Genomic DNA, 21,275 nt, shown 5'->3' on the forward strand with positions numbered 1-21,275 from the left:
GAAACAATCTTTTAAAAACGGAAGGACACTTCTTGGCCAGGAAAAAACTATTTTGAATAAATGTGAGTTTTGATTCTATAACCAGCCATAAAATAATGCAATATATGTCACAGCAGGTGTAAACATATGGGTCAAGACAGTGTAATGACCATATTATGACAGGTTATGTCAAGTGTTTCCACATAGTTAAGACCATGTCATAACATGTTATGACACTGGGTGTTAAGTAAAATGTTACCTAGTTAGGTACAGGAGCATGATATTCTCTTGGCATCAAAAAGCACATCTACATCTTGTATTTCAAAGTCACCAATACGTCAATAACATTCATCGTCTTTGAGGTGTTCCCTCTTCATCCGTTCCCAGTGTTTTTTTTTTGGCCTCCAGTACATTTCAGGTTAGTTCTTGGTGTCTACATGTTGCACTATAAAACCGTTGACCAATCATGTGTGCGGTTATCTATCTTCCTCGCGCCAGTTTACTTTACCCTGCAAGTCCCTGGATGTGAGTACACTACCTTGAAACTGATTCTTGTGTTAGTGTTGAAGCGATAATGCAGAAAGAGATCCGGCAGCAGTGGAGAGCCGAGTTTCATATCAAAAGAGCTAGTTGTTATTCAAGGGTAAAGTAACACACACCACCATGGATGTAATTGGAGGGCAATAAGAGGAACAACAAAACAGGGGAAGCTGCTGGAAGGGTTTGGGAAGTAAATCTACAGTGACTTTTCTATGAGACAAACCAACCCCCAAACAAGGGGGCAATACGCCAGAATCAAAGATAAATTCACGACCCTGGTTACATTAGAATCCTTCAATATACAGATGACACGATTCATAGTATCGCCTTCAAAGTAAAGTCGTGGTCTTCGGACGGAGTTTGCATACGCATAATACTCCTCCCACTTCATTTAACATAGTGCAATTCTCAGGCTCCTTAAAGTTCCCAACACAGAATTAAATAGACCTTACAATACGTGTATCTGTATGGCTCCCAACCTCTTCAGCTGGCGACTGGTGAGTAGCTCCATGGTATCAGCAGTGTTGAAGAAGGATCATCATGTTCTGACTGAAGTCCCGGGCAGGGGCATGCCTAACACAGACATCTGACGTTCAGAACGTTCTGCTTCAATCAAAATATGATAAAGGCATGAGATGTAGAACATAATCGAACAGACAAACTTCATTGTCCACGCAAGGTGGAAATGTGTCTTTGGCTTCAAAGTCAGTTCCACTCATAGCTCCTCTCTAATCAGGGACCGATTTAGTCCTGGGACACCAGGTGGGTGCAATTAATTATTAGGTAGAACAGAAAGCCAGCAGGCTCCGGACCTCATAGGGTCAGAGTTGAAAACCCCTGCAGCAATGTGCCACTGCTAAACGAACACAGGGGACACACTGCGATTTCAGTAAAAAAAAGGTGTGTATTGAAGGACTCTAACCCTATCATAACAAGCTCTTAATGATGACTACAACACTGCAGGACACACAACATAGAGTACCCACGTCAAGTCTCTTACCTGCTCCACTGGTCATCCTCATGTTCCTAGCGTTCATATCAGAATCTGTCTCCTTGGAGATCTGGATATCGTAATCCTCTTTGTGGTAAAACAGAGTGAGTCAACTAACAGTGTAATAACAAATGAAAGCCCATGAAGGATTCCTTCAACAAGTACGTAAAATAGGGGAAAAGCGGTTGTTTATCATTGGAGGTGTTGCTTACTGTTATTGCTGATGGTTGATGTTTGGTAGTTGCTCATTGTTTCGTTTCCGCTGTCGGAGGTACTCCTCTGTGACCTTCGGTATGGAGGTCTCTTCTTGCTCTTCCTAGTGCTGATCCTGGATGCATAGAATGGATTCAAATAGTAGAAACTTTATTATCCATTTTAATGTATTGATTTGCTGTCACATTACCAACAGCTTGCACGCGCACACACACACACACACTTGTTGTGCCCTTGATCAAGGCAGTTAAACACTACCAGCAAATGTCAGTGAATGGTAGCTACCTGATGATGCCCTTGACCAGTCGACCTTCTGCGTCCTGCTCATCAAGCTGATGCTCCTCGGCCAGGTCACTGATCAGCTGGCTGATCTCACCGGTCTTCTTCAGGAACACTGAGTCCGAGGTGCAGTGGGCCAGCTCCTCGATCTGGTACTCAGAGTACAGCTCCAGAAGCTTCTGGGTGATCAGAGAGTCCACGTCACCCATGCTCAGATCACCCGTATCCCCCTCATACCAGGAGTAGGATGGAGGGCTGTACCGTCTCCCTCCTCCACCTCTTCCATTGTGTAACAGAGGCCTGGTAATGACCACTGGCTCCTCCTCCATTCTGGGAATATCCACTTTGACCCCTCTGATGTAGATGTCCTCCGACCAATCAGAGCCACTACCCCCGCCCTCCTTCCTGGTTTGGGGGTCGTTGGCCCCATGGTGGCTCTGGAGACCCCGGAGGTTGACCTTCTCCTGATCGTCATCTGGGGACCTCCCTGTGGGACTGGGGGCCAGGATGGTGCGCCGACACACCATGTAGAGTCCACAGGTCAGCACGCTGCACACCCAGTTCTTACAGCTGCCTGGGGAGGAGGGGGCACAAGGACCACACCCGTGATCCCCTGGAGGAGAGTCTGCTGATCCGGGGATGAAGCCGATGGTCTCATCAGCCGCCTTGCTCTGCACGTCCCCATGGTGGGCCTTGTGGTGGGTCCCCCTGGGACCCTGGTGCCTCAACTCCACCGGGTCCACACATCGCTCCTCATAGCAGGACTCCTGGCTGGTGCTGCTGCTCCGGTAGAGGAGATGGTTGGGTTCCACAGGTATGAGGCCGACCTGGCCCCCTGGCTCTGACCAGGGTCTGGGGCTCCCTGTGATGCTGCTGGGCATGGTGGCTCACTAGAGCCAAGGCCTGGGAAAGAAGAGGACAGGGAGTGTGGGGGAGGGCAATTCATTACATTAATGTAGGAAATATGTATGCTATATTTTTTAAACAATGCTTAATCCTGTCATAATAATCAGCAGCTTGAAATAGACAACAAAGCAGCCGTGAATCAAATCCAAGGCTTGGTGATGAGATGAGAAATTGATTCAGGTGTGTTATTGCTGTGGTAGGAAAAACATTTGCAGCCTGGGTCTCCAGCACACGGAGAAGCCCCGATGAGTATTGAATTACCCGGCTAACTTGCATAAATATTCTTTAAAAACTTTTTATTTTGTAGAAAGATCAACTTGAAAACGGGGATGGCCTAATTGACTAAACAACCAAAAACACACGCGTAAGTTTAGCTTTCTTAATGAACCAGAAAAGCTAGTCATTTCTAGTTGTTGATTGAAGTGAGCTGGCTAATGTAGGAAATGTGTAGTATACCCCTCTGGCCTGTAGGCCACGTTCAAAACGTACTTTCACAGAAAGTCAACAAAGGCCATATGGAAGCCAGGATGAGGACGGTGTCCATAGGCCAAAATGTAAACCAATGTGTCATAAGCTGAATGTAATCAAAATACTTTGTCTGATAGGCTGTGGGGTGGGGGTGACTACAACAATGTCCTGATCAGATGTTTGATGAAAGCAGGGCCGGGCCTACTTCATACAATGAAAGGTTACTACTGCCATATGCTGAGACGCAGAACAACTGGTTGAAATGGACGACGACCTTTTCAGTCCATCTACAGCCTTTTGTCAACAACAAAACAATACAATAGTTGTCAAGGTGCTACTTCCAAAACACATATCTAATCAACTTTCGTTCCATCTGTAATGGATACTTTAAAATAAGTTACACCTGGGTTTATTAATTTGGCTTTACTCACGGCATTCGAAGGGTGATCGCGGTTCTCCACCGAGTTTTCTTCCGAGTGGTTATATTCCATAAAGAGCAAGAGTTTACATTTGTATTTTTTATTTTTTTAATTACCGACAAAAAAGACGCGGCATAGTTTCGTTTCGTAAATGCTTCCTACAACAGATTTTCACCTGCGCGACAAGGTAATAAAGCGAGAGAGTTACTCCAACCAAAATCACCGCAGTAAATTAGTTTAGGCTACTTTAGATATTCAGAGTTCGCTCGTCAATAGCTGTCCAACGGAACGTCCTAAGGTAATATCTAGAATCAGATGACGGTAGAGAGCAAAATACACCTTTTGTTTTTACCGATAGTCGAACTCTTCCCTTAACAGGGTCGAACAGAAGGCAATATTCTGTTTTCTGGCGCTTTTTCTGGCGCTTGGGTGGTTTAGGGACCGTCGTAAAAGTGCAATACCGGTGATTACACGTGTAAGCAGAAAAAAAAGGTTTTGCATTCCCATTCAGGAGGGTTAGCCCTATGAAGACTACACACAAGTTTCTGCCTTTCTATGGAGTTTTTTTGCGAGCCACATCTGCATTGCTTGCTCTTTGGGTTTTAGGCTGAATTTTGTATAAACACTTTTTTTAAAAAGGGCTTTATAAATACATTTGGTTTGATGTGGTTTTAGATTTTACACTGCATGTACAAAACATAAGAACACCTGCTCATTCCATGACATACTGACCAGGTGAAAGCTATGATCCCTTATTGATGCCACGTGTTAAATCAGTGTAGATGAAGGCAATGTGACAAGTGAAACAAGGATTTTTAAGCCTTGAGAAAATTGAGACATGGATTGTGTATGTGTGCCATTCATATGGTGAATGAGCAAGACAACATATTTAAGTGCCTTTGAACGGGGTATGGTAGTAGGTGTGTCAAGAACTGCAACACTGCTGGTTTTTCCACACTCAACAGTTTCCCATGTGTATCGAGTGGTCCACCACCCAAAGGACATCCAGCCAACTTGACACAACTGTGGGAAGCATTGGCGTCTACATGGGCCAGCATACCTGTGGAATGCTTGACACCTTGTAGAGTCCATGCCCTGACGAATTGAGGCTGTTCTGAGGGGGAAAGGAGGTGAAGCGCAATATTAGGAAGGTGTTCCTAATGTTTTGTGCACTCAGTGTATATGTCATTTGAACTGGAATCTATTGAAAATGAGATTTTTATGTGAATTCACACATACAGATCACTGCACCTGTACATAGCCCATCTGTAAATAGCCCATCCAACTACCTCATCCCCATACTGTATTTATTTTGCTCCTTTGCACCCCAGTATCTCTACTTGCACATTCATCTTATGCACATCTATCACACCAGTGTTTAATTTGTATGTTGTAATTACTTCGCCACTATGGCCTATTTATTGCCTTAACTCCCTTATCTGGCCTCATTTGCACACACTGTATATAGATTTTCTTCAGCTGTATTATTGACTGTATGTTTGTTTATTCCATGTGTAACTCTGTGTTGTTGTATGTCACACTGCTGTGCTTTATCTTGGCCAGGTTGCAGTTGTAAATGAGAACTTGTTCTCAACTAGCCTACCTGGTTAAATAAAAGGTGAAATATATATTTTTTTATAACCACAGGAAAAATATTTGTAGGAAATCAAACTGGACGAACTTGTATATCTATATATCATGTTGACAGTGAGCTAATGAAAATTACATGACCATCGATGCTTGGCTGCCATTTGACAAATCATCTCTCTTTTGTCCATAATCACCTCATCATGTAGGCCAGTCTACCCTCACCATCTGCCAGCTGTTGGCTAGAGCACATGCCATAACCACAATGGGCACATTAGCTATATAAATGCAATATAGGCCTACAGTATTGTGACAAAACCATCAGTTGAGGTGAAGATAGAATGGAAACCAACTTTTATTTTTTTGGTACATGGGAATTGAACCGCAAAAGTAATTATGAAAACTTGTTCTCAACTAGCCTACCTGCTTAAATAAAGGTGAAATAAAAAACCACATCATGCACAGCCTTTTATCCGCAACAAGTCAAATTGATAGAGAAAACAAAGCTAGGTAATTAATTTCAATGATGTAAAGGCCTATCATTGGTTCCCACCAGTGATTGAATGAGCTCTAATAATATTTTAGGGCCACACTGCTAGGTTTCCATCCAATTGGCGACAGATTTTCATGAGAATATTCTAGAATCCGCATGAAGGAAAATATGCAAATTGTCCCACTAGTGGTGTGTTTCCACCAAACGGACTTGTTGCAAATAAAAATCAGTGTGTGATTTCGCAAAAGTTTTCATGTACTGAATAAACGTTAAGTTCAATGTGTTTCCATTGCATTTTCAACTCTACCGACAGTTTCTTCACAAAATTATTGCATTAAATAGCAAATGTGCTACTCTGTTCTTGGCACATGTGCTTTAGCCAACAGCTCGCAGATAGAGTGCAGGTAGCCTGTGCAGGCATCGTCTACATCAATGCTTCCCAAACAAGATGATCAATGTTTTTCCTAGCCACTGTGCATCTACATCTGCATTGCTTGCCGTTTTAGTCTGGGTTTCTGTAAAGCACTTTGTTACATCTGCTGATGTAAAACGGGCTTTATAAATACATTTGATTGATTGAGAGCCTCCATACTTATTGGGAAGGAGCATTAAGATCACTGTGCACTTTCACCACCCTATGAAGTTCATTATTTCATCTGTGGCCTAATAAACTGCATGGTTTCCAAAGTCTAGTGGGAGGACCACACGCCATATCGTCACGTGACATCCTTTACTTCAATACTTGTGCAAAAAGGAATTTTCGCCGCTATTTCCACATAGTTAATTTCCCAGACACAAAAAGATCCCATCATGTCAAACAAATAGACGCAAAGTAAAGTTTGTGGTTATTGTGTTGTAGTAAAGTGTACTTACACAAGCCTCAGAGCTGAATTACATCCATATCCAAGAAGTATTGGTGATTTCCGATTGAGCCGACAAATGCAGCAACGTTTACTGTGAATGCAGTCGCGGTGAATGAGGGAACATTGCCTTTAAATTTCAATCGAGCGGTCTTGAATCCACTCTGCACAGTGGATTTTGACAGGGAGCGATGAAATTTTGGAAGCCAGTCATTGTCAATGGAGGGAAGGGAAGTGGCCAGGAGCGCAATGTGGGCGAGGGATGGTCAACAATGCGGGACCAAAGTTGGGGAAAGGTGAACTTTATGGAAATAGGCTGCTCTGCGACACTATTGACCAATCTAAGCTCACGATAACTTCCAGCCCCTATTGGTTTGGCTGTTCATGCCTATCACTATCTAACCTGCTTCCTAGCACCCACACGAGGGCGAAGCTAGCATGGCTATCCAAATGATTGTGTTATGTGGACATCACGTCAGACTACAGTAGCCAAACTCAACTGGCGGACCGCGGTCCTGGTCCGGACCCAGAGAAGGGTCAATCCAATCGGACAACATCGCATTTTGTTATATAAAAGTCAATGCATTTTTTTAGACAGCTTTAAAAAAAATATCAAAACGGGCGCCGCGGCCTCTAACTCAGCAACCTCTCTTTCTCTCTCTCTCTCGAAGCAACGGCCACCTTAACTAGTGCTCCGCCTAAATCCAATTGCATGGTTATTTGCAAATACAAGAGGCTGCGTTTTACCCAATCACATTAATCCAAATATCCTCTGTGGAACCTTGGGACAAGCAGGCAGAAAGAATCGGAAAGATTTGACCACGTTTCAACTGTAAATATCACAGATTGAAGGAGCTTAGTTACCAGTATCTCTGTTAATATGGCTTGTTTAAAAAAAAAGAGTTGATTCTGAAAACAGGACAGTATTAATTAATTCTCCCCGCAAATAGCACAAAACCAATGTGCCTGATATTCAGTGAGTAAAGTGCCAATGTTTAACGCCATGAGGACACCAGGCGTAGTAAATTAGATCGGACGTATCCCCTGAACACAGGTGAGAACAAACAAGATTAAGGATATCCATGAGGTCATCAAAGGGATGCTTACAAAGTGGGGGAGAGATCTGAAGTCAGAGTTCATCATCATCACAGATGAAGCTCCAGCCATGATAGGAAGAGGGAGGGGACTGGTTGCACGTTTGAAAGAGGACCACCCTGACCTGACAAATCACTGCATCATCCATCAATCTGTCCTGTGTGCCAGTCTGGGAAATGAGTATTCTGAGGTCATGACAACGATGATGAAGCTGATCAATGGCATCTGATACGAGGCATTCTGACAAAGGCCAATGCTAGTTCTGATGACTTACTACGGCACAGCAATGTCAGAAAGCTCAGCAAATGCAGGGTTTTGTAATGTTTTTGGGCCTTTCAGGAGGAAATCAAAGCTTTCTTAACAGAGCAAAAGTGTGACAAGGCAACTCAGTTTGAGTTTTAGAAAGTAGAAACAGTTGCATTTGACAGACATTACATCACACCTTAAATCAACTGAATGTTAAGCTGCAGGGACGGGACAACACCGTGTGGGATATGATAACAGCAGTTCGGGATTTCCAGATGAAACTTGAGCTTTTCAAGAATGATGTCCAGGGAGAACTTGTCCACTTCTCCAATCTCCTGGTGCAAATGCAGGGAGACAAATGTGTTCCCAACCATGTTGATTTCATCCAGAAGTTGATGGATAACAAGGCTCGCTTTGATGACTTCACTGTTGGAAGAGAACTGGTGCTGCTCATCCAGAACCTCTTCCTCGTCACAAACCTGACAAAGTTCTCAGAAGAAGTAAAACAGACCTTCAGATGGGTAGATGTTGCATCACTGCAAATGGAGTTGATTGAACTGTAAGAAAATGTGTATTTGAAGACGCAGGCTGGTGATTGTGACCCTGTCACTTTCTGGGGAAATATAGTGCCTGCAGCTGATGTCCCTGTTCAAGAAACTGGCACTATACATCCTAACCATGTTTGGCTCCACATACAGCTGTGAATCAGCCTTATCCACAACAAACTTTATTAAAAACAAATACCGCACCAGGCTCACCAATGTTCTCTCTACTACCGCATGGCAAGCGGTACCGGAGTGCCAAGTCTAGGACAAAAAGGCTTCTCAACAGTTTTTACCCCCAAGCCATAAGACTCCTGAACAGGTAATCAAATGGCTACCCGGACTATTTGCATTGTGTTCCCCCCCAACCCCTATTTTTTACTCTGCTGCTACTCTCTGTTTATCATATATGCATAGTCACTTTAACTATACATTCATGTACATACTACCTCAATTGGGCCGACCAACCAGTGCTCCCGCACATTGGCTAACCGGGCTATCTGCATTGTGTCCCGCCCACCACCCGCCAGCCCCTCTTTTACGCTACTGCTACTCTCTGTTCATCATATATGCATAGTCACTTTAACCATATCTACATACTACCTCAATCAGCCCGACTAACCGGTGTCTGTATGTAGCCTCCCTACTTTTATAGCCTTGCTGTATATAGCCTGTCTTTTTGTTGTTCTATTTCTTTACCAACCTATTGTTCACCTAATATATTTTTTGCACTATTGGTTAGAGCCTGTAAGCATTTCACTGTAAGGTCTACACCTGTAGTATTTGGTGCATGTGATAAATACACTTTGATTTGATTTGAACACATGGACCCGTGTCTGAGTTGCTCTCACACCATTTATGCTCAAGTTTAAAGCATTGGCAGGAGACAGAAAGTATAATTTCTGGGCAAGGCATGGATGGCCCAGACTGACTTATAAATGAATATTGCATGGCCCAGACTGACTTATAAATGAATATTGCATGGCCCTGACTGACTTATAAATGAATATTGCGTGGCCCTGACTGACTTATAAATGAATATTGCATGGCCCAGACTGACTTATAAATGAATATTGCATGGCCCTGACTGACTTATAAATGAATATTGCATGGCCCTGACTGACTTATAAATGAATATTGCATGGCCCTGACTGACTTATAAATGAATATTGCATGGCCCTGACTGACTTATAAATGAATATTGCGTGGCCCTGACTGACTTATAAATGAATATTGCGTGGCCCACAGTGATGTTATGTGAATTCAGATGACTATTTGTTGAACTCTCCTTCGTTCTCCAGAAAACACTATTTTATAAAAAAATAGAGTAATTTAAGGTCAATGTACAATGGTTAACAGTGCCCTTTTTGCATAGACAATTATGCAACCACTTCTGTTCTTCAGCAATGTTGCACATGTTTACATTTGAAATAAGTAATTCATTCAAATTTGTACAATTTAATGTAGATTTAATAAAATCAACGTTTCCTAAATCATGGACGACTATGTTTGATGACCCTCTACATACCTAACCATTTCCTTGGCTCTCTTGTAGAGTGTGTGCATTGTTTTCAGTGCCATTGTAACGGAATTCCTCTTCTTCAGAGGAGGAGTAGCAAGGATCAGACCAATGTGCAGCGTGGTAAGTGTCCATAATGATCTATTTAATAAATCAACTGAACAAACATAACAAAAGTACAAACAACCGAAACAGTCCCGTATGGTGAAAACACTAACACAGGGTACAATCACCCACAAAACACAATAGAAAACAGGCTACCTAAATATGGCTCCCAATCAGAGACAACGACTGACACCTGCCTCTGATTGAGAACCATACTAGGCCAAACACATAGAAATATAACAACAGAACAAAACATAGAAAAACAACATAGAATGCCCACCCCAACTCACGCCCTGACCAACTAAAATAAAGACATAAAAAAGGAACTAAGGTCAGAACGTGACAGCCATGATGTCCTTGAGGAGCAGATTCAATATATGAGCAGCACAGCCAATGGGTGTGATGTGAGGGTAGGACTCCTCCACTTTAGACCAAGCAGCCTTCATGTTCACAGCATTGTCTGTGTCCATGTGCAAATGCCTTCTGTGGTCCAAGGTCATTGATGACTGCCTTCAGCTCATCCGCAATGTAGAGACCAGTGTGTCTGTTGTCCCTGGTGTCCATGCTCTTGTAGAATACTGGTTGAGGGGTGGAGATAATGTAGTTAATTATTCCTTGTCTACGAACATTCGACCACCCATCAGAGACGATTGCAATACAGTCTGCTTTCTCTATGATTTGCTTGACCTTCACTTGAACTCTGTTGAACTGCATCCAGCAAATAGTAGATAAAGCATGCCTGGTTGGAGGGGTGTATGCTGGGCGATGAACATTCAGAAATCTCTTCCAATACACATTGCCTGTGAGCATCAGAGTTGAACCAGTTGCATACACAGCTCGAGCAAGACATTCCTCAGAATTTCTCTGGCTACGTTCCTCAATTGAGTAAAAAAAACCTTTTGATTCCAGGAGGACCATGAGCTGTTGCTATCGATAAGGTGTCTGATTCACAATTTTCACCTCAAATAGAAGTAGTGGGACTTTAGTCAGAGGTTGCTTGTTGTAAGTGCTGAGGGAACTTTATGCAATTGGCCAGATGATTCGGCCTCTTTGTTGTATTCTTCACATATGATTTGGCACAGTATTTGCAAATGTACACAGCTTTTCCTTCTACATTAGCTGCAGTGAAATGTCTCCATGTACAGATAAATAATTAAGCAGATAGACTAAGCAACTCCTTTGTAAGATAAATGTTTTAAAATGAAACATGTATGGAAACAGGTGAATTAACACTCTTCAGTTAGCAGACTCATGCAAGCTAAACCCCACATGGTAGCAAAAACTAGCTAGCAGAAATGGTTAACAAGTTAGAAATGATTTAAACACACTTTGCTGTAGGCTACTATTTACTAGTTAACAAAAAATCATATATGTCGTATAAGATATATTCACCTCACCCAGTATTGTAATCAAAACTTACCAGAAAGCATGTAGTCCTTGGCTCAGTGTAGTAGTGTGGACTCAATAGCATCTCATTAGTGTGCAAGATCTTGAGAATCAGCTGTACATGTGTTGGAAGAATGCACTGTGCATGCAGAGGGTTGCAATTCCATTGAATTGGGGATGGTTTAACCATCTATCCCCCCAAAAAGGTTCACTGTTATAAGTTAACTTTTTTGATGAATTTAAGCAAAACTTAACTTCCCATAGAAAATTCAGTGCCTTTGCAACCCTAGTTATTGCTCTAATGTTCTATTATCATGACTCTATGTTATTATTCTACTATGAGAGATACTAGATACATACTATGACAGCAACTCACTGTAATAGGTGCACACGTTTTATCTGGCACAAGTGACGATTAAAATGATCACCAGGTATGCTCCATATGGAGCCACATAGGACACTTTTTCTCTCTTGCTCTTCCCCACCAGTCTGGCAGGTGTCAATCTGATTGATGGGGATCATTACTGTCCCCTGCTGGAAGCAGTGTGTGCCATCAGGCCCCCTATCCATGATGAGGATACCTGTCACACTTTCACCCTCACGTCTTATCAGACACATGACACTGCTAACCAGCCTGGATTCAGATAGTATTAAAAATCATTCCATGTCTTCAGCTGTGCTTGGCTCAGAGGAACTAATAAAATATTCCCAAAAGTACAAACCCATATCCTGCCCATCTGGCATTCCAGACAGGATCAAGCAAACACTGAAAGTATTTGAAAGACATCGAATACTGTTTGATCCCATGTCTGACTAGCCATGGAGTAAAGATTCAGAATGTTCCCTTGGGTTTTAGATGTTACAATATTGTTGACACATTTGTCTTTTACACTGAGGTGAATGACTAAGCCGGTAAGGGCACACCAGTTTGTCACAGTAAGATAAACAGAGAGAGAGCAACACCTCCCATGCATTGACCATCCATGTGTGGTGGCTCAAATCAAAGATGCTATTTCCTGCCAGAGGAAGTGGAGGCACAGAAATCATTTTTTTAGGAGCCGTTTCCTTTCCTCTCTTTTTCCATAACGCCTGGCAACATTCATAATAAAGAAAATAAAGAGAAAAATAACGTTCACGCAGAATACAGAAATAAAAAAAAAAAAATAAATCTTTCATTGGCATCAGCAGAAACGATCTTGTTGACAGGACCTTTAGACAGAGGGTAGATTTGCAGGAAGAGGAGAAAGGTGTCTTAAATGCCTCCCCTAGCCACTCAACCCAGCTCTTCAAGTGTCAGCAAGCCACAGCCAAACCACTATCTGCCAAGCAGAAAGGCCCTAGCACAACCTAAATTGAGTCCAGAGCTTTAGGGGAGTCCAGAACATGACGAAGTGGCATCTGTAGCCACCAGTTGAGGTGAGATTTCAGTTTCTCTGTATTTTTATGCCATTTGGGCTGTTTAGGTTTACATAGGCAGTTCATTGATCTTTTTGCGATTGGCTTAGTCAAAAGATCAGAATTTGGCTGCCTGTGTAAATGCAGCCTTGGCACCTGTCTTTGCTTTCATGTATGCTTGTTACTAATATTTTTGTCTTCTAGGTGCTGTGACCTGGAAGTGTTGTCAGGACTTCTCTCATCAAACGAAGTCTCTCGGACTTCAATTGTTTTAAATAAAATTTACTAATACATATTAGTCTTTATCTATTTAATTGTTTTCAGACAAATGTTTTGAATGCCTTCAAAGGGATGTCAGTGTTGTGGTAGTTAGGTTGCTTGTTCCAGTAGAAGAAATGTTGGCTCTCTGGCATTTGACAGGATCTTTTGCATCACTGGACCTCTGCAATCAATGAGCCTGAATCAGAGTTTTGGGCCTGATGCCCTTAATATTAATGGTGACTCTAATGCACTTGCTTTCTATCTCACTAAACCCTCCTGAAAGTTCACTGAAGTATTTCATTCCCCCCTCTCCAAAAAAGTAAATGAATGGTTTTTTCCATGTCTGAACATCCAGAAAATGACAAACTACTTGTCACATACGCTGACTACAAGTGTGAATTTTGCCATAATGTTTACTTGCAAGCCCCTTTCATTTTTTAAAATGAATTTTTCAGCTGTCTTATAGCTTGAGATGCCATTAAGCTGTTGAGGAGCCTTTTGGTCCTAGACCTGGCACTCCGGAACCGCTTACCAATGCGGTAGCAGAAGTTTAACTTGGACTGCAACTGATCAGGATGCTCTTGATGGTGCAGCTGTAAAACCTTCTGGGGACCCATGCCAATTCTTGTGTTTGACCCTTGAGAGTTCATTGGCGACGTGGACACCAAGTATCTTAACTCTCGACCTGCTCCATTACAGGCCCGTTAATGGGGGCTTGTTCGGCCCGCCTTTTCCTGTAGTCCACGATCAGCTCCTTAGTCTTGCTCACGTTGAGGGAGAGGTTTTTCTGGTACCACCCGAAAGGCCGTCTCGTCGGTATCAGGCCAAACATTCCTGTTACTGAGCTCAGCTCCATGTTTCAAAATGAGCTGTACATCTTGCCTCATATCTTATGTTCGCATAGCCAATATACATCTAAGAATATGACTGTCAGAAAAGAAACGGGAATAGCAGCATTGTCATTGGAGTATTTGCATGTGTGGGTTCTATAATGGAATTTCACCTTGCAAACCTTGTACCCAGAATGTCACTAACTGCTTGTTGGTGCCTGCTTGACCAATCTGAATCAAACATCACCAGGTATGCTCCATATGGAGACACACAGGACACTTTTTCTCTCTTGCTCTTCCCCACCAGTCTGGCAGGTGTCAATCTGATGAGGATCATTACTGTCCCCTGCTGGAAGCGTGTGAGCAGGAGGAGCCAGTGTGTGCCATCAGGCCCCCTATCCATGATGAGGATATCTGTCACACTTTCACCCTCACGTCTTATCAGACACATGGCACTGCTAACCAGCCTGGATTCGGGTAGTATTAAAAATCATTCCATGTCTTCAGCTGTGCTTGGCTCAGTGGAACTAATAAAATATTCCCAAAAGTACAAACCCATATCCAGATCCCATGTCTGCCTAGATTCAGAATGTTCCCTTGGGTTTTAGATGTTATAATATTGTTGACATATTTGTCTTCTACACTGAGGTGAATGACTAAGCCGGGAAGGGCACACCAGTTTGTCACAGTAAAATAGGGAGAGAGCAACACCTCGCAGAATACAGAAATTTAAAAAAAAATACAAATCTTTCATTGGCATCAGCAGAAACGATCTTGTTGACAGGACCTTTAGACAGAGGGTAGATTTGCAGGAAGAGGAGAAAGGTGTCTTAAATCATACTGAAAATGAGTTCTATTAATCAACAAAGGATGGAGGTGACTCTTCTGTTCTCTCAAATGGGAGACAACACTCTCTTCTCTATTCGTCAGGCCATTCAACAATCTGCTTCACCCATTATATTTCATCATAATAAGCATACAACGTACAGCTCTCTCTATCTCTCTCTCTCTCTCACACTTTCAATTTAATTCAAAGGGCTTTATTGGCATGGGAAACATATGGGAAACATATGTTTACACTGCCAAAGCAAATGGAATAGACAATAAACAAGGGGTGGTGGAGGTGCCACTGCTAGTCCCACACTGGGTAAGGCCATAGCTTCTAGAGGAGAGGCTTTGGGTAGGGCCGCCGGCAGACCTAGGGTTGGACTTCACATACCTTAAGGGAACATTTTGACATTTGCCATATGGTTAGTGAGAAAGTCCACATTGCAAATGTACGGTCCCTTACTAGACATTTCTAAAATTGGCGGACAGCGTCGGGGCGTGCAGCAGGGCCGGATCTTCCAGGAAGTCATCAAACGAAGTCTCTCGGACATTCGGTTTTCGTTTAATAAAACTCCAATTTTGGTGATTTTTCCGCTGTCCCGGTAAATCCCACAAGAGGGCGAGTGGAATCATATTGCAAATGTACAAAACATCACCAATCACGACGTGGCCTTATCTCCTAAACGGAAAAGACTTTGAAGATGAAACTTGGTGAGCATAGGTTTGGCATAATGGGCAGTTGGCCCCGAACAAGATGGCGTCCAGGCCTCAACGGGATTAATGGTCAAAAATGAAAATAGAGCAATAATTTCTCCGCTTCACGTCAAAGTAAATGAACCTACGGTGTCAATAAAAAAAGAACCAGCCATTTATCTATCGAAATCGTACAATGTCCTTTTTTTTTTTAAATTACAGATCCAGTTGCAGCTTGTTCAGATGAATCTTTTTGAATTGTGTTTCCGAGCTATGCGAGATTTCTGTGATTTTCTGAAATAACACACACTCATTCAACCCTCTGTAAATAAGTCAGTTCTTAACATAAATACATATATGCATTCCCCATAAATACATTCCTGTAAATATATGCAAAATCAACCTGACATTGAAATTTTAAAAACTTCATTTTGGTTATTCAAACATTGGAAACAGTGTATTTTTCACAAAGATGTGTAATGACTTCCCACAAGCAAAAATGGAATGTCAAAGTTGTTTCTTATTCATCCTCTTTGCATTTGTGTGTATTTGTCTGAAAATAAGGTAGTTGTTTTTGTATAAGGTAGTTGAAATTGTTAGGCATTACTAGTTAGATTTTACTGCATAGTGGTATTGAACTAGAAGCACAAGCATTTTTGCTTCTTATTCTCCCATTAACATTTGTGTGCTAACAATGTGTATGTGACCAATAAAATTTGATTTGAATTTTTGCAAACAATGAACAAAACAAAAAATTGCTACCAATGTATGTGACCAAAAAATGTCAAGAGAAAAACATTGTACAAGTTAAATCACGTAAAAGCCAAGAGAGAAATTACACAACATATTTCACAAGCAGCAACTTTTCAGTAGATATGAAACACTTTTTCCCCAAACATTGCAACCAAAATGTATTCCAAAAGCTATATTTAAATGAAGTTCTACAGAACCCACAGAGGAGACAACGCAATAGCTGCCAGCTCGCTAACTTAGGCTGCTTTTACACAGGCAGACCAATTCAGATCCTTTTTTACTCATTTGTCTTTTGACCAATCACATCAGATCTTTTCAAATCAGCTCTTTTTCAGAGCAGATCTGATTTGTCAAAAGACTAATTAGTGAAAAACAAGCTCAGAATTGTGCTGCCTGTGTAAACGCTGCCTTACTGCCTTGAGTTGTTGATATATCAGCTGAGTGTATATTTATAGCCTGAACAGCCAGTTGTCATCACTGTTTGATTGATTGATCATGTTCATCTGCATGTCATTGTGGTGTCATAACGTTTTGTGTGAATTTCAAAAGTCTTTCCTTAACTCTTCGCGTCCTCTGTCCTCACCTTGGTTGTTTTCAAATCTGTCCGCTCCACAAAGACATACAGCTGAGAATGATCAATCAATAAGCCAGTGATTGGATGGCAACTGCAGGTTCAGGCAATAAATACACACCAAGCTGGTACGTCAACTAAGCATGGCAGTAAGGCAGTAAGGCACTGAGCTACTAATTGCTTTGTCTGGGCTGTTGGTGGTTTAAGGCTTTGATATGGCTTTTGGAATTAATTTGGGGTAAGATTCTTTGACCAATGTGTTTCAGGTCAACTGCAAGGTTGCTGCTTGTATTTGGAATGTTGATGTGTAATGGCAACTTCTTTTCTTGACAGGATTGTGTTCCTTTGCTCATTGTTTGCAGAACACTCAAGTTTTACATGGGCTCCACGTGGTAAGGCATGAACACAAAACGTTGTCACTTTTGTCAGACCAACCTTCAAGTTTGGCACTGAATCTATAACTTCCCTTCTGTTTAGATGCCCAGAGAGTAAGAGGCTATGGGTTTTCTGGCTCTTCCAGAATGGAAGTTGAGCAGAGGCAAACAGGTGGCAGCTATCCCCAGGATCAATTCAGACCAGCCTCTCACACTTCTGGTTCGGTCCAGAGTGAAGCTACTTACCGCGGGACTGGATACAACACACTCGGAGGCTTTGCTCCAAGCTCCCTCCAGCCAGCCCCAAGGGGCTCTGGATCTATCCCCAGCAGCTTTACCTCCGCCCAGACAAAGGGTAAGAGGACCCGTGCCAAGAATACTGACATTAGCCTCTCTGGTTCTATAGCCAGTGGATCCTCTGTCACCCACAACAAGCATCAAACCAAGGCCAGCAGAACCTATGGTCAAAGTGTCACTGACCCCAGTGCATTAAGGCCAGTTTCAAGTTGGGGTAAAGAGAATCCAGGCCAACACTCTTCGTACTGTACAGCCTCACTCCGGCAGCTCTGGACTAGTCCAGAATCCTGATGTTGTGTTTAATGTCCAGAGTAGAACTGCCTCTAACCTGAAACCATCTACTCCTAACTATGGCTCTACCCAGAGTGAATTCAAGTTCTCCACCTCCAGACAACCCAACCAAGGCCTTGTCCAGACTCTGAGTAGAGGAGCCCCCAGCCTCTATGGTCAAACTGCCACCCACACCACCTCCCTCACCCACTATGTCCAGGACCTGAAGCAAGGGAGCAGCTTCCCTTCCCTGGCTTTCAAGGGACCAATGGAGATCTCTGCCCGGTCAATTTCCACTCCTGACCGTGAAGTTCCCTCAAGTGGTTCTTCACAAACTTCATTTAGACCAGGTTCTACTGAAGGTGGGAGTGCAACAAACCGCTACAAGCCTAGCTTCTCCCAAGATGTCATGCAATACCAGAGCAACTCTGCCAGTAGAAGTGTTTCAACTTCCAATCAATATGCCCAAACCTCTGGCCAGAGAATAGATGGAGCCTCTACCTCAAGTCGCGGCCTGGCCTCTCGCTCCAGTCTTTTTCGCCCCAGCTCTACAGCTAGTGGAAACTCCTATGGCGCCTACAAGCCTGGCTCTGACCTTGGTGCAACACCAAGCCAAAGCTTGTTTACCTCTAACCAAGGTGGAAGGGGTTCAACATACAGCCAGAATCTCCTTGTAAAACCTGCCCAAGGGAAGTACGGACAAATGTCTGCTCAGTGGGGGAGCTACCAGCCCAGCTATGCTGCCAGTAGTGGGCCAGTCTCCAGCCTCTTCAGTTCTACCCAGGCTGCCAGATCTTCAACATTCATCCAGAATGCTCCTGCCCCAGCCCAGAAGCCAAGTGGCTCTAAACCTGTCCCCAGTCAACGCTATCAGCCCAGCTATTTGTTCAATGCAGTGAAGTCCAACACTAGCTCTGCCAGACGTCCCACCCAGAGCCTCTTGTCTAGCAGCTATGGCCCTACCCAGAGCAGGACCAGCAGTGCCAGCTCGATCAACCCTCGCCGCTTTGCCCTGACCATCATGCACAGCATCCCAGAATTGTACGGCGGATCTACAATCCACCGGCTCAAAGACCCTACTCGGTAGGAGTAGTGCCTCCCCTAGCCACTCAACCCAGCTCTTCAAGTGTCAGCAAGCCACAGCCAAACCACTATCTGCCAAGCAGAAAGGCCCTAGCACAACCTAAATTGAGTCCAGAGCTTTAGGGGAGTCCAGAACATGACGAAGTGGCATCTGTAGCCACCAGTTGAGGTGAGATTTCAGTTTCTCTGTATTTTTATGCCATTTGGGCTGTTTAGGTTTACATAGGCAGTTCATTGATCTTTTTGCGATTGGCTTAGTCAAAAGATCAGAATTTGGCTGCCTGTGTAAATGCAGCCTTGGCACCTGTCTTTGCTTTCATGTATGCTTGTTACTAATATTTTTGTCTTCTAGGTGCTGTGACCTGGAAGTGTTGTCAGGACTTCTCTACTTCAATTGTTTTAAATAAAATTTACTAATACATATTAGTCTTTATCTATTTAATTGTTTTCAGACAAATGTTTTGAATGCCTTCAAAGGGATGTCAGTGTTGTGGTAGTTAGGTTGCTTGTTCCAGTAGAAGAAATGTTGGCTCTCTGGCATTTGACAGGATCTTTTGCATCACTGGACCTCTGCAATCAATGAGCCTGAATCAGAGTTTTGGGCCTGATGCCCTTAATATTAATGGTGACTCTAATGCACTTGCTTTCTATCTCACTAAACCCTCCTGAAAGTTCACTGAAGTATTTCATTCCCCCCCCTCTCCAAAAAAGTAAATGAATGGTTTTTTCCATGTCTGAACATCCAGAAAATGACAAACTACTTGTCACATACGCTGACTACAAGTGTGAATTTTGCCATAATGTTTACTTGCAAGCCCCTTTCATTTTTTAAAATGAATTTTTCAGCTGTCTTATAGCTTGAGATGCCATTAAGCTGTTGAGGAGCCTTTTGGTCCTAGACCTGGCACTCCGGAACCGCTTACCGTGCGGTAGCAGAAGTTTAACTTGGACTGCAACTGATCAGGATGCTCTTGATGGTGCAGCTGTAAAACCTTCTGGGGACCCATGCCAATTCTTGTGTTTGACCCTTGAGAGTTCATTGGCGACGTGGACACCAAGTATCTTAACTCTCGACCTGCTCCATTACAGGCCCGTTAATGGGGGCTTGTTCGGCCCGCCTTTTCCTGTAGTCCACGATCAGCTCCTTAGTCTTGCTCACGTTGAGGGAGAGGTTTTTCTGGTACCACCCGAAAGGCCGTCTCGTCGGTATCAGGCCAAACATTCCTGTTACTGAGCTCAGCTCCATGTTTCAAAATGAGCTGTACATCTTGCCTCATATCTTATGTTCGCATAGCCAATATACATCTAAGAATATGACTGTCAGAAAAGAAACGGGAATAGCAGCATTGTCATTGGAGTATTTGCATGTGTGGGTTCTATAATGGAATTTCACCTTGCAAACCTTGTACCCAGAATGTCACTAACTGCTTGTTGGTGCCTGCTTGACCAATCTGAATCAAACATCACCAGGTATGCTCCATATGGAGACACACAGGACACTTTTTCTCTCTTGCTCTTCCCCACCAGTCTGGCAGGTGTCAATCTGATGAGGATCATTACTGTCCCCTGCTGGAAGCGTGTGAGCAGGAGGAGCCAGTGTGTGCCATCAGGCCCCCTATCCATGATGAGGATATCTGTCACACTTTCACCCTCACGTCTTATCAGACACATGGCACTGCTAACCAGCCTGGATTCGGGTAGTATTAAAAATCATTCCATGTCTTCAGCTGTGCTTGGCTCAGTGGAACTAATAAAATATTCCCAAAAGTACAAACCCATATCCAGATCCCATGTCTGCCTAGATTCAGAATGTTCCCTTGGGTTTTAGATGTTATAATATTGTTGACACATTTGTCTTCTACACTGAGGTGAATGACTAAGCCGGGAAGGGCACACCAGTTTGTCACAGTAAAATAGGGAGAGAGCAACACCTCGCAGAACACAGAAATTTAAAAAAAAATACAAATCTTTCATTGGCATCAGCAGAAACGATCTTGTTGACAGGACCTTTAGACAGAGGGTAGATTTGCAGGAAGAGGAGAAAGGTGTCTTAAATCATACTGAAAATGAGTTCTATTAATCAACAAAGGATGGAGGTGACTCTTCTGTTCTCTCAAATGGGAGACAACACTCTCTTCTCTATTCGTCAGGCCATTCAACAATCTGCTTCACCCATTATATTTCATCATAATAAGCATACAACGTACATCTCTCTCTCTCTCTCACACACACTTTCAATTTAATTCAAAGGGCTTTATTGGCATGGGAAACATATGGGAAACATATGGGAAA

At 43.0% G+C, this 21,275-nt stretch overlaps 2 protein-coding genes across 5 annotated transcripts; one reads left to right on the plus strand and one right to left on the minus strand.

Annotated features, from left to right (window-relative positions):
* Window positions 1–433: 433 nt before the first annotated feature.
* On the minus strand, window positions 434–4,380 carry LOC112264639 (keratinocyte differentiation factor 1). Of its 4 annotated transcripts, none has more exons than XM_024441376.2 (5): window positions 4,148–4,380; window positions 2,009–2,905; window positions 1,723–1,838; window positions 1,520–1,597; window positions 434–1,125 (listed from the first exon to the last, which is right to left on the minus strand). In XM_024441376.2, the coding sequence occupies exons 2-5, from the start codon at window positions 2,881–2,883 to the stop codon at window positions 1,058–1,060; spliced, it is 1,137 nt and encodes a 378-aa protein (XP_024297144.1). In that variant the 5' UTR covers window positions 2,884–2,905; window positions 4,148–4,380; the 3' UTR covers window positions 434–1,057. The 4 variants fall into 4 exon arrangements, with proteins under 4 accessions (XP_024297144.1, XP_024297147.1, XP_024297145.1 ...); XM_024441379.2 differs by having other exon boundaries at window positions 434–1,092; window positions 3,808–4,377; XM_024441377.2 differs by having other exon boundaries at window positions 434–1,122; window positions 3,808–4,376.
* Window positions 4,381–17,480: 13,100 nt separating this feature from the next.
* On the plus strand, window positions 17,481–19,404 carry LOC121838935. The gene is made up of 3 exons (XM_042294901.1): window positions 17,481–17,688; window positions 17,828–19,152; window positions 19,336–19,404. The coding sequence occupies exons 1-2, from the start codon at window positions 17,481–17,483 to the stop codon at window positions 18,985–18,987; spliced, it is 1,368 nt and encodes a 455-aa protein (XP_042150835.1). The 3' UTR covers window positions 18,988–19,152; window positions 19,336–19,404.
* Window positions 19,405–21,275: the final 1,871 nt, after the last annotated feature.

This window comes from Oncorhynchus tshawytscha, linkage group LG13, assembly GCF_018296145.1.
Source record: "Oncorhynchus tshawytscha isolate Ot180627B linkage group LG13, Otsh_v2.0, whole genome shotgun sequence".
NCBI classification, from domain to species: Eukaryota; Metazoa; Chordata; class Actinopteri; order Salmoniformes; family Salmonidae; genus Oncorhynchus; species Oncorhynchus tshawytscha.

Excerpts from the sequence above, each read along its gene's own strand:
- LOC121838935 (XM_042294901.1), top strand. The coding sequence starts at position 17,481 with ATGGAAGTTGAGCAGAGGCAAACAGGTGGCAGCTATCCCCAGGATCAA. Across the intron at positions 17,689-17,827 it reads TACCTCCGCCCAGACAAAGG|GCCAGTTTCAAGTTGGGGTA; the intron begins GTAAGAGGACCC and ends CAGTGCATTAAG.
- LOC112264639 (XM_024441376.2), bottom strand. The coding sequence starts at position 2,883 with ATGCCCAGCAGCATCACAGGGAGCCCCAGACCCTGGTCAGAGCCAGGG. Across the intron at positions 1,839-2,008 it reads CTGGTCAAGGGCATCATCAG|GATCAGCACTAGGAAGAGCA; the intron begins GTAGCTACCATT and ends CTATGCATCCAG. Across the intron at positions 1,598-1,722 it reads ATCAACCATCAGCAATAACA|AGGATTACGATATCCAGATC; the intron begins GTAAGCAACACC and ends TTTACCACAAAG.